Raw genomic sequence first — 13,301 nt, 5'->3', positions numbered from 1 at the left:
GGTTTTCAACAACCTATGGAATTTAAGCAACGTTTGCTTAATTTCTTGGCAACAGGATTTGAGCAAATTATATTGGCTCCATGGATGTCTGGACCACTCCAAGAATATTATGAGTGAGTATAAAATGAGAAATGATTTTTGAGAAAGGAAAGAAAGGAAAAAACATGGTTGCCACTTGAGCCATAAATAATCTCCCAAATATTAGAGAACATTTTACCAAAAACTATCAAGCAAAACATTTTTGCAACATTTTACTTCTATAGAAAATTTTGTCAAATTTTTATTTCTAATGAAAATTTTCTACAAATTTTCTTTCTAAAGAAAATTTTGTTCAAATTTTATTTCTTTAAAAAATTTTGTCAACATTTTATTTCTATTTTAGTTATTGTTGTTATTATTATAGACAATTTTTGACAAAATTTTATTTCAATACAAAATTTTGTCAACATGTTATTTCTATAGACAATTTTGTCAAAATTGTATTTCTATAAAAAAGTTTGTAACAACTTTACTTCTACTGAAACATGTTATTTTTATAGATATAGATTTGTCAACATGTTATTTCTATAGAAAATTTCGTTAAAATTTTATTTCTATAGAAAATTTCGTCAAAATTTTATTTCTATAGAAATTTTGTCAATTTTTTTTCTATCAAAAAATTTTGTCAAACTTTTATTTCTGCAGAAAATTTTGTCAAAATTTTATTTTTACAGAAATTTTGTCAAAACTGTATTTATAAAAAAAAAATTTTTGTCAAAATTTTATTTCTCCAAATTTTCTTTCTATACAAAATTTTGGCAAACTTTTATTTCTATAGAAAATTTTTTCAAAATTTTGTTTTCATTTTATTTATTATACCCTCCACTATAGGATGGGGGTATATTAAATTTGTCATTCTGTTTGTAACACATCGAAATATTGCTCTAAGACCCCATAAAGTATATATATATATATATATATATATATATATTATATATATATATATATATATATATATATATATATATATATATATATATATATATATATATATATATATATATATATATATATATATATATATATATATATATATAATATATATATATATATATATATATATATATTATATATATATATATATATATATATATATATATATATATATATATATATATATATATATATATATATATATTCTGGTCGTGGTGAAATTCTGAGTCGATCTGAGCATGTCCGTCCGCCCGTCCGTCCGTCTGTCTGTTGAAATCACGCTAACTTCCGAACGAAACAAACTATCGACCCATATAAACGGACCCCCCAAATTTGGCTTGCGAGGCCTCTAAGAGAAGCAAATTTCATCCGATCTTGCTTAAATTTTGTACATGGTGTTGGTATATGGTCTCTAACAACCCTGCAAAAAAAAATATATATATATACATATTTCATCCGATCCGGCTGAAATTTGGTACATAGTGTTAGTACATGGTTTTTAATAAACATGCAAAAATTGGTCCATAATTATATATAGCCCCCATAGGTTACGTTAGGTTAGGTGGCAGCCCGATGTATCAGGCTCACTTAGACTATTCAGTCCATTGTGATACCACATTGGTGAACTTCTCTCTTATCACTGAGTGCTGCCGATTCCATGTTAAGCTCAATGACAAGGGACCTCCTTTTTATAGCCGAGTCCAAACAGCGTTCCACATTGTAGTGAAACCACTTAGAGAAGCTTTGAAACCCTCAGAAATGTCACCAGCATTACTGAGGTGGGATAATCCACCGCTGAAAAACTTTTTGGTGTTCGGTCTAAGCAGGAATCGAACCCACGACCTTGTGTATACAAGGCGGGCATACTAACCATTGCACCACGGTGGCTCCCATATAGCCCCCATATAAACCGATCCCCAGATTTGGCTTGTGGAGCCTCTAAGAGAAGCAAATTTCATCCGATGTGGTGAAATCTGGTACATGGTGTCATCATATGATCTCTATCAACCATGCAAAACTTGGTCCACATCGGTCCATAATTATATATAGCCCCCATATAAACCGATCCACCGATTTGGCTAGCGGAGCCTCTAAGAGAAGCAAATTTCATCCGATCCGGCGGAAATTGGTACATAGTGTTAGTATATGGTCTCTAATGACCATGCAATAATTGGTCCACATCGGTCCATAATTATATATAGCCCCCATATAAACCGATCCCCAGATTTGGCTTTCGGAGCATCTAAGGGAAGCAAATTTTATCCGATGCGGTTGAAATCTGGTACATGGTGTCAGCATATTAGGATAGGTTAGGTTAGGTGGCAGCCCGATGTATCAGGCTCACTTAGACTATTCAGTCCATTGTGATACCACTTTGGTGAACTTCTCTCTTATGGTGTCAGCATATGATCACTAACAACCATGCAAAAATTGGTCCACATCGGTCCATAATTATATATAGCCCCCATATAAACCGATCCCCCGATTTGGCTTGCGGAGCCTCTAAGAGAAGGAAATTTCATCTGATCCGCCTGAAATTTGGTACATAATGTTAGTACATGGTTTTTAATAAACATGCAAATTGGTCTACATAGGTCCATAATTATATATAGCCCCCATATAAGCCGATAACCAGATTTGACCTCCGGAGCCTCTTGGAAGACCAAAATTCATCTGATTCTGTTGAAATTTGGTACGTGGTGTTAATATATGACCTCAAACAACCATGCAAACATTGGTGGAAATCGGTCCATAATTATATATAGCCCTCATATAAACCGATCACCAGATTTGACCTACGGAGCCTTTTGGAAGTGCAAAATTCATCCGATTCGGTTGAAATTTGGTATGTCATGTTAGTATATGGTATCCAACAACCATGCAGGAATTGGTTCATATCAGTCAATAATTATATATAACCCCATATAAACCGATCCCCAGATTTGACCTCCGGTGTGCTTTTGGAGAAACAAAATTCATCCGATCTGATTGAAATTTGGTACGTGGTTGTAGTATATGATATTTAACAACCATGCCAAAAGTGGTCCATATCAGTCCATAATCATATATAGCCCTCATATAAACCGATCACGATATTTGGTTTTGGAGCCTCTTGGAGGAGCAAATTTCATCCGAGTCAGTTGAAATTTGGTACATTGTGCTAGTTTATGGCCGTTAACAACCATGCCTAACTAGGTCCATATCGGTCTATGGTTATATATAGTCCTCAGATAGATCGATCCCAAATCACATAAAAATTGGTCCATATCAAGTTCATAATTCATATTCATATATAGCCACCAAGTTCATATATAGCCCCCATATAAGCGACGCCCATATTTCAATTCTGGCTCTCTACGTACCGTGCAAAAGTCCATATCGATTCGTAATTATTTGTAGACTTACCTACACATACCTTTTTTGTCTAATATATACCACGTCTGGACCAACTCACAGTTTAGAAAACGATGTTAAGAAGTTTTAAGGTACATAAGATTCGGCCTGGCCGTATATACTTGTTATTATTATTATAGAGAATTTTTGAAAAATTTTATTTATATACAAAATTTTGCCAACTTGTTATTTCTATAGAAAATTTCGTCAAAATTTTATTTCTATGGAATATTTTGTAAATTTTTTTTCTATCAAAAAATTTTGTCAAAATTTTATTTCTATCGAAAATTTTATCAAAATTTTATTTTGATAGAAAATTTTGTCAAATTCTAAAAAAATTTGTCAAAATTTTATTTTTATAGAATATTTTGTCAAAATGTTATTTCTATAGAAAATTTTGTCGAAATTTTATTTCTATGGAAAAATTTGTCAAAATTTTATTTCCATAGAATATTTTGTCAAAATTTAATTTCCATGGAAAATTTTGTCAAAATTTTATTTCTACAAAAAAATTTATCAAAATTTTATTTCTATAGAAAATTTTGTCAAAATTTTATTTCTATAGAAAATTTTGTCAAAATTTTATTTCTATAGAAAATTTTGTCAAAATTTTATTTCCATAGAATATTTTGTCAAAATTTAATTTCCATGGAAAATTTTGTCAAAATTTTATTTCTACAAAAAAAAATTTTATCAAAATTTTATTTCTATAGAAAATTTTGTCCAAATTTTTTTTCTATAGAAAATTTTGTCAAAACTTTATTTCTATAGAAAATTTTGTCAAAATTGTATTTCTATAGAAAATTTTGTCAAAATTGTATTTCTTAAGAAAATTTTGTCAAAATTGTATTTCTATAGAAAATTTTGTCAAAATTTTATTTCTATAGAAAATTTTGTCAAATTTTTTTTTCTATGGAAAATTTGGCCAAAATTTTATTTCTATATAGATAATTTTGTCAGCATTTTATTTCTATAGAAAATTTTGTCAAAATTTTATTTCTATGGAAAATTTTATCAAAATTTTATTTCTATAGAAAATTTTATCAAAATTTTATTTCTTTAGAAAATTTACATTTCGCAAAACTAATTTTATTTTTATAGAAAATTTTGTCAAAATTTTATTTCTATAGAAAATTTTGTAAAAATTTTATTTCTATAGAAAATTTTGTCAAAATTTTATTTCTATAGAAAATTTTGTCAAAATTTTTTCTATGGAAAATTTGACCAAAATTTTATTTCTATATAGATAATTTTGTCAGCATTTTATTTCTATAGAAAATTTTGTCACAATTTTATTTCTATAGAAAATTTTGTCAAAATTTTATTTTGATAGAAATTTTGTCAAAATGTTACTTCTATAAAAAATTTGTCAAAATTTTATTTCTATAGAAAATTTTGTCAAATTTCTCTTTCTATGGAACATTTGGTCAAAATTTTATTTCTATATAGATAATTTTGTCAGCATTTTATTTCTATAGAAAACTTTATTTATATTTAAAACTATGTCAAAATTTTATTTCTAAAGAAAATTTACATTTCGCAAAACTAAGAAAATGTTGTCAAAATTTTAGTTCTATAGAAAATTTACATTTCGCAAAACTGATTTTATTTCTATAGAAAATTTTGTCAAAATTTTATTTCTATAGAAAATTTTGCCAAAATTTTATTTCTTTAGCACATTTTATCAAAATTTTTATTCTATAAAAATTTTTTCTCAAAATTTTATTTCTATAGAAAATTTTGTCAAAATTTTATTTCCTCAGAAATTAACATTTTGCAAAATTAATTTTATTTCTATAGAACATTTTGTCAAAATTTTATTTCTATAGAAAATTTTGCCAGAATTTTATTTCTATAGAAAATTCTGTCAAAATTTTATTTTAATAGAAAATTTTGTAAAAAATCCATTTCCTCAGAAATTGACATTTCGCAAAACTATTTTTTTTTTCTATAGAAAATTTTGTAAAAATTTTATTTCCATAGAAAATTTTGTCAAAATATATAAAAAATGTTTGTCAACATTTTTTTTCTGTAGAAAATTTTGTCAAAATTTTATTTCTGTAGAAAATTTTGTCAAAATTTTATGTCTATAGAAAATTTTTCCAGAATTTTATTTCTATAGAAAATTTTGTCAAAATGTAGAAAAATTTGACAAAATTTTATATCAACGATATAGAAAAATTTGACAAAATTTTATTTCATTAGAAAATTTTATGAAAATTTTATTTCAGTAGAAAAGTTTGTGAAATTGTTATTTTTCTAAAAGTGTTGGTAAACACTGTAGTTGTTTTTTCTGGTAAATGTATTTTCTAGTTTGAGTATCACTGGTTTTTCTACTGATTTTTTGCAGAAAAGGGTTTGAGAGATTATTGAGCGTTACTAACATTGTGAGGGAAATCAAAAATACTAGCAAAGAAAGTTGGAAAACTTGGCAGTATAGACTAACAAACCAATGACAGCAGAGAATGTCAAACCATAGGCAGCGGAGAATATCAAGCCAGTTTTTTAGGCTTTCAAATAATCTGCTAGAGAGTAATGTTGCTGGTGGACAGAATCATGCCAAATTATATTCTAAAATATAATTTGGCAAACTTCAAAGAAAACAGTGTAAAAACCCCTGAAATTGTAAGTTCCTTAGTGAAAATCGGAGATTAAGCATTTTTACTGGTATTTGAAATAAACAAACAATGCTTTTTTGCAAATTGTTGTTGTATAGAAAAAAAGTTGGGGAGCTATTGATACAACAGTGCATAGATTGTAAAACCATTGGGATTTTTTTGGTTTTTTTTTTAATAATTCATGCGAAATGAACTTTGTTAACGAATGTCAATTAGAAATAAGACCATAAAGGGTTAATGCTATCTGCGAGGAATTAATGATGACAACAGTTTGAAAACCACTGAAATTGTAAGTGCCTAAGAGTAAATCGGAGGGGAGTTTTTTTTTAATTTAGGCAAATTTACTGGTATTTGAAATAAAAACAAAATAAACACATTGCGTTTCTTTTTTGGTAATTTTTTTTATAGGTCTACTATTACTTATCCAAGTTATGTTATCTTCTTCTCATTGCAGTTATAATTTCCCAGCCGATCGTTATCCTCCCCTGGAAGAGGTTTACAAAAATGTTTCTTTGGTTTTGACCAACCATCACTTTAGTCAAGGACCCATAAGACCCAACGTTCCAGCTGTAATCGAAATTGGTGGAATACAAATCAAAGAGAAACCCGATCCATTGCCTGAAGATTTAGCCAAAATTATGGATTCAGCTAAGGAAGGCATTATCTATTTCAGTTTTGGATCCAATGTTCAGGGATCGCATTTATCAAAGGAGAAAGCGAAAATAATGTTTAATGCCCTTTCGAAAGTACCCCATAAAGTATTAATGAAATGGGGTGATTCAGATTTTCCTGGACAATCGGAGAATATCATTTACAAATCTTGGTTACCCCAAGATGATATATTGGCCCATCCTAATGTTAAACTTTTTATTACCCATGGTGGTCAGGGTAGTGTGGTGGAATCACAATATCATGGTATACCCATGGTTGGTATACCCTTCTTTGGTGATCAACATTCAAATATGGCCAAAGTGGAAAAATCAGGATTTGGTTTGAGTTTACAGTATACCAGTCTCACTGAAGAGGATTTCCGTTCGACAATTTTGGAAGTTCTCAATAATCCCAAATATCGTGAAAATGTCCAGCAATTCTCTAAACTTTATCGTGATAGACCAATGACACCACGTCAATTGGTGAGATATTGGGTGGATTATGTGATACGACATAATGGAGCCAAACATATGCAATCGCCTGCTGTATTTATGTCCTGGTGGCAATTGAGTTCCATTGATGTTATGGCTTTCCTTTTAGCTGTGATAATTGGTGTTTTTGGCCTGATTTTCGCTTTATGCAGATGTTTATGTTGCCGAAATAAGAAAGCATCGAAATCTGTAAATAAAGCCAAAAAGAATAAATAAAATTTATTTATAAAAATTTTAAATAAATATTAATAAACATATTTTGTTGAGAACCAATTAAAAAAAATTATTGACTTCCCTCTCGTATTATCCAGACGATTCCCACAGTTGGTAGAATTCTACCAAAAATAAGGCTATAGAAATATAATTTCGATACATTTTTTTAATTTTCGAAAAAATTTTATATAGGAAAAATATTTCGACAAAATAGGAATAACATTTTGACTAAATTTTCTTTAGAAATAAAATTTCGACAAAATTTTCTATAGGAATAAAATTTTGACAAAATTTTCTAAAGAACTAAAATTTTGGCAAGACTTTCTAAAGAGATAAAATTTCAATAAAATTTCCTATAGAAATAAAAATTTCGACAAAATTTTCATTAGAAATAAAATTTTGAAAAAATTAAAAATTAAATAAAATGTCTACAAAATTTTATTTCTAAATTTCTATAGAAATAAAATTTTAGTCAAATCTTCTAGAGAAATAAAATTTTGACAAAATTTTCTATAGAAATAAAATCTCGACAAAAATTTCTATAGGTATAAAATTCCGACAAAATTTTCTATAGGAATAAAATTCCGACAAAATTTTCTAAAAAATAAAATTTTGGCAAAATTTTCTATAGGAACAAAATTTTGATAAAATTTTCTATAGAAATAAAATTTCGACAAAATATTCTATAGGAATAAAATTTTGACAAAATTTTCTAAAGAAATAAAATTTTGGCAAAACTTTCTAAAGAAATAAAATTTCGATAAAATTTCCTATAGAAATAAAACTTTCGACAACATTTTCTAAAATATATATATAGAAATAAAATTTTGACAAAATTTTCTATAGGAATAAAATTCTGACAAAATTTTCAAAAAAATAAAATTTCTATAAAATTTCCTATAGAAATAAAAATTTCGACAAAATTTTCTATAGAAATAAAATGTCTACAAAATTTCCTTTAGAAATAACATTTTGAAAAAATTTTCTATAGAATTAAATTTTAGTCAAATCTTCTAGAGAAATAACATTTTGACAAAATTTTCTATAGAAATAAAATCTCGACAAAATTTTCTATAGGAATAAAATTTTGATAAAATATTCTATAGAAATAAAATTTTGACAAAATCTTCTAGAGAAATAAAATTTTGACAAAATTTTCTATAGGAATAAAATTTCCACAAAATTTTCTATAGAAATAAAATTTCGACAAAATTTTCATTAGAAATAAAATTTCTACAAAATTTTTTTAGAAATAAAATTTTGACAAAATTTTCTATAGAAATAAATTTTAGTGAAATCTTTTAGAAAATTAAAATTTTGACACAATTTTCTGTAGAAATAAAATCTCGACAAAATTTTCTATAGGAATAAAATTCTGACAAAATTTTCAAAAAAATAAAATTTTGACAAAATTTTCTATAGGAATAAAATTTTAATAAAATTTTCTATAGAAATAAAATTTTGACAAAATTTTATAAAGAAATAACATTTTGATAAAATTTTCTGTAGGAATAAAATTATGACCAAATTTTCTAAAAAATAAAATTTCGATAAAATTTCCTATAGAAATAAAATTTCGACAAAATTTTCTATAGAAATTAAATTTCGACAAAATTTTCTTTAGAAATAAAATGTCTAGGTTAGGTTAGGTGGCAGCCCGATGTCTCAGGCACACTTAGATTATTCAGTCCATTGTGATACCACATTGGTGAACTTCTCTCTTATCACTGAGTGCTGCCCGATTCCATGTTAAGCTGAATGAAATTTTGACAAAATTTTCTAAAGAAATAAAATTTTGACAAAATTTTCTGTAGGAATAAAATTCTGACAAAATTTTCTAAAAAATAAAATTTCGATAAAATTTCCTATAGAAATAAAAATTTCGACAAAATTGTCTATAGAAATAAAATTTCGACAAAATTTTCTTTAGAAATAAAATGTCTAAAAAAAATTCTTTAGAAATAAAATTATGACAAAATATTCTTTAGAAATAAAATTTTAGCAAAATTTTCTATAGAAATAAAATTTCGACAAAATTTTCCATAGAAATAAAATGTCAACATAATTTTCTATAGAAATAAAATTCGGACAAAATTTTCTAAAAAATAAAATTTTGGCAAAATTTTGATAAAATTTTCTATAGAAATAAAATTTTGACAAAATTTTCTAAAGAAATAAAAATTTGACAAATTTTTCTATAAAAATAAAATTTTAAAAACAAAATTCTAAACAAGTAAAATTTTGACAAAATTTTGATAAAATTTTCTATAGAAATAAAATTTTGACAATATTTTCTAAAGAAATAAAAATTTGACAAATTTTTCTATAAAAATAAAATTTTAAAAACAAAATTCTAAACAAGTAAAATTTTGACAAAATTTTCCAAAGAAATAAAATCTTGCCACAATTTTTAAAGAAATAAAATTTTGACAAAATTTTCTATAGAAATAAAATCTCGATAAAACTTTCTAAAGACATAAATTTTTTATAACATTTTCTATAGGAATAAAATTTTAACAAAATTTTCTTTAAAACTAAAACTTTGACAACATTTTCTATAAATTCAATATTTTTAAAAGTTTTTATTTTCGTGTTACTGCCAAAGTCCTTTGTGCTTAAGTTCTACTGTTTTGTAGAAGTAATAACTGAAATAACTAGAATAAAATAATAAAACATTTCTTGTAAAGAAAAAACATTTTTTCATATTAACCTTAAAACTTTGATCAAAACCTTCAAAATAGAAGTATTTTTTTTTGTTTTTTGATAGAGTTTTGGTAAAATTTTCTTAAAATATTAGTGGATTATTTTTGGCACAAGTGGCAAACGTGATTGTCAATGTTATATTTGCCTTTTTCCATACTTTTTTGTCTTTTTTTATACACTCCACCATAGGATGTGGGGTATATTGACTTTGTCATTCCGTTTGTAACACATTGAAATATTGCTCTAAGACCCCATATATATTCTGGCTCGTGGTGAAATTCTGAGTCCGTCCGTCCGTCTGTTGGAATCACGCTAACTTCCGAACGAAACAAGCTATCGACTTGAAACGTGGCACAAGTAGTTGTTATTGATATAGGCGGATGGCTTTGCAAATGGACCATATCGGTCACTTTTACGTATAGCCCCCATATAAACGGACCCCCAGATTTGGCTTACGGAGCCTCTATATCGGTCCATAATTATATAGCCCCCATATAAACGGGTCCCCAAATTTGGTTTACGGAGCCTCTAAGAGAAGCATATTTCATGCAATCCGGTTGAAATTTGGTACTTGGTGTTAGTATATGGTCTCTAACAACCATGCAAAAATTGGTCCATATCTGTCTATAGTTATACATAGCCGATCGCAAATCACACAAAAATTGGTCCACATCGGTTCATTATCATAGTTGCCACTCGATCCAAAAAATAATCTACCAAAATTTTTCTCTTAGAAAATTTTGTCAATTTTTTTTTTCTATAGAAAATTTTGTAAATTTTTTTTTCTATAGAAAATTTTGTAATTTTTTCTATAGAAAATTTTGTAAATTTTTTTTCTATAGAAAATTTTGTCAAAATTTTTTTCTATAGAAAATTTTTTCAATTTTTTTTTATAGAAAGTTTTGTCAATTTTTTTTTTCTATAGAAAGTTTTGTCAATTTTTTTTCTAGAGAAAATTTTGTAAATTTTTTTTTGTATAGAAAATATTGTCAAACTTTTATTTCTATAGAAAATTTTGTCAAAATTTTATTTGTGTAGAAAATTTTGTCAAACTTTTATTTCTATACAAAATTTATTAAGTACCTCTTAGTTGGAGAAAAATATTTTGCAAAATCTACCAAAACGTCAAGAATTCTACCAACCTACCAAACACTAACAAATCTGCCATTTGTGGCAGAATTCTATCAACTGTGGCAACCGTGTTCATAATTGTGTATAGCCACCATAAAAATCGACCCCCATAAAGGGTGATACGGTCAAAATTTGGTCAAGGGAAAACGCGTGTAATCGTTTATTTAAAAAATCAAATTAAATTTCTTTTTCAAGTTCAATTTGTATAAAATTCAGGAAAAATATTCAGTTGGGCTTTCGCCAAATCCGAATTGCCGGGCCTCACGCTTGACATCTGCCATCAGATTTTGTACAGCCACCTTGTCCACCTTCTTCGCCGCAGAAAGCCAGTTTGCCTTGAACTGCTGCTCGTCCTTAGCAGTTTTTTTGGTCTTCTTTAGGTTCCGCTTGACAATAGCCCAGTATTTCTCAATTGGGCGGAGCTGTGGTGTGTTGGGAGGGTTCTTGTCCTTGGGAACCACCTGCACGACTTGCTAAACCAGATATTTATTTGCGAACTTTGACAGTTTTATGTGCTTGAAAATATCTGCTACCTTTCCCCTTCCTTTTGCCGTATAAAACTCCTGTCCCGGAAGCTGCTTGTAGTCGGCTTTGACGTAGATTTCGTCGTCCATTACCACGCAGTCAAACTTCGTCAGCATCGTCGTGTACAGCCTCCGGGATCGAGCTTTGGCCGTCGTATTTTGTTTATCATCGCGATTTGGAGTCACTACCTTCTTGTAAGTCGATAGTCCGGCTCGTTTTTTGGCTCGATGCACGGTTGTAGACGATATACCCAGCTTATTTGCGGCATCTCGGAGAGAGAGGTTAGGGTTTCGCTTGAAACTACCGGCAACTCTCTTTGTCGTCTCAGCGGCTTACGGTTTTCGATTTCCCCCCGATCCAGACTTCCTGGCTGTCGACAAACGTTCCCCAAACACTTTAGTTACATTTGTAACGGTTGATTTGGCAACTTTTAGCGATTTTGCCAGCTTTGCGTGCGAGTAGCTCGGATTTTCGCGATGCGCGAGCACAATTTTGATACGCTGCTCTTCTTGCTTGGACGGCATTTTGACAACTGAAAAGTGAATTCCAAAATCAAAATAGGAGCAACATTCTACACACACACACCTTCAAAATGAGGGGTATTTTTTAAATGCAAAATTGAAAGAAATACGTCAAGTTTATATTGACCAAATTTTGACCGTCTCACCATTTATTTCAATTCTGGCTCTATAATTACCGCGCAAAAGTTCATATCGGTTCGTAATTATTTGTTGACTTCTCTATATAAACCGGCCAGGAACTGAGTTATATATGTATTTAATCGGCCTTTTTTTACAATTAAGAAGACGGTGTTAAGAAGTTTTAAGATACCTTGCTATCGGCAAGTGTTGCGGATACCAAATTATTTTATTATGGATGACAGTCTTTAGTAAAAGTTTCTACGCAATCCATGGTGGAGGGTACATTAGATTCGGCCTGGCCGAACTTACGGCCGTATATACTTGTTTTATGTTGTAATTTTTTGGTAAATTTTTTGATCGGTCTTCGGATAGCATAGTGTTCTCAAAGTAATAATTGGAACTCCTAAAAGTATGCTATAAAAATACTCTTTAGTAGCTAAACCAAATAGCATTCAGTAAATAAGAGGCAATCTCTAAAAATGAACCAACAAATGTTAATCTTTAAAGATTTGATTTTTCTAACAATATTTCAAGGCAGTTCTGGCCAGGAAAGAGGTAAAAAGGCAATATTCTCAAGAAGACCCAATAAATATTCACTTTCACATATACATCTCCTATTTTTCACTAATTGATCATAGAACATCATTATAGCCAGTGTCAACGTTAGCCATTTTAGTGAGAATTAAGTCAGTTTTTTACTTTTCTGCCACGTTTTTTACGATGTTGTGCCACTTTTTAATTAATTCCTGTTTGGCTGATCAATCCCAGTTTTGACTCAACAACAACAAGTTGTTCAGCGGTGAATTCGAAACTTCTCTAATTGGTGTCACAGTAATGTGGAAAGCTGTTTAGACCCGACTCTATAAAAGAGGTCCCTTGTCATTGAACTTTAATATAGAATCGTGCAGAGAAGTTCACCATTGTGGTATCACATGGTCTAAGTGAGCGTGAAAAATCGAGCT

General features: G+C 28.5%; 1 protein-coding gene across 1 annotated transcript; it reads left to right on the top strand.

The window, feature by feature from the left end:
• Positions 1-6: 6 nt before the first annotated feature.
• Positions 7-7,409, top strand: LOC142232040 (UDP-glycosyltransferase UGT5-like). Its single transcript, XM_075302744.1, has 2 exons — positions 7-113; positions 6,439-7,409. The coding sequence occupies exons 1-2, from the start codon at positions 16-18 to the stop codon at positions 7,340-7,342; spliced, it is 1,002 nt and encodes a 333-aa protein (XP_075158859.1). The 5' UTR covers positions 7-15; the 3' UTR covers positions 7,343-7,409.
• The last annotated feature ends 5,892 nt before the right edge of the window (positions 7,410-13,301 follow it).

Source organism: Haematobia irritans, chromosome 3 (assembly GCF_050003625.1).
Source record: "Haematobia irritans isolate KBUSLIRL chromosome 3, ASM5000362v1, whole genome shotgun sequence".
Classification (NCBI taxonomy): domain Eukaryota; kingdom Metazoa; phylum Arthropoda; class Insecta; order Diptera; family Muscidae; genus Haematobia; species Haematobia irritans.
Note: the sequence above shows the minus strand (reverse complement) of the source record. Positions and strands in the feature narration are given on the sequence as shown.

Coding starts and splice junctions, on each gene's coding strand:
- LOC142232040 (XM_075302744.1), top strand. CDS start 16: ATGGAATTTAAGCAACGTTTGCTTAATTTCTTGGCAACAGGATTTGAG. Junction 114..6,438: donor CCACTCCAAGAATATTATGA/GTGAGTATAAAA, acceptor TTCTCATTGCAG/TTATAATTTCCCAGCCGATC.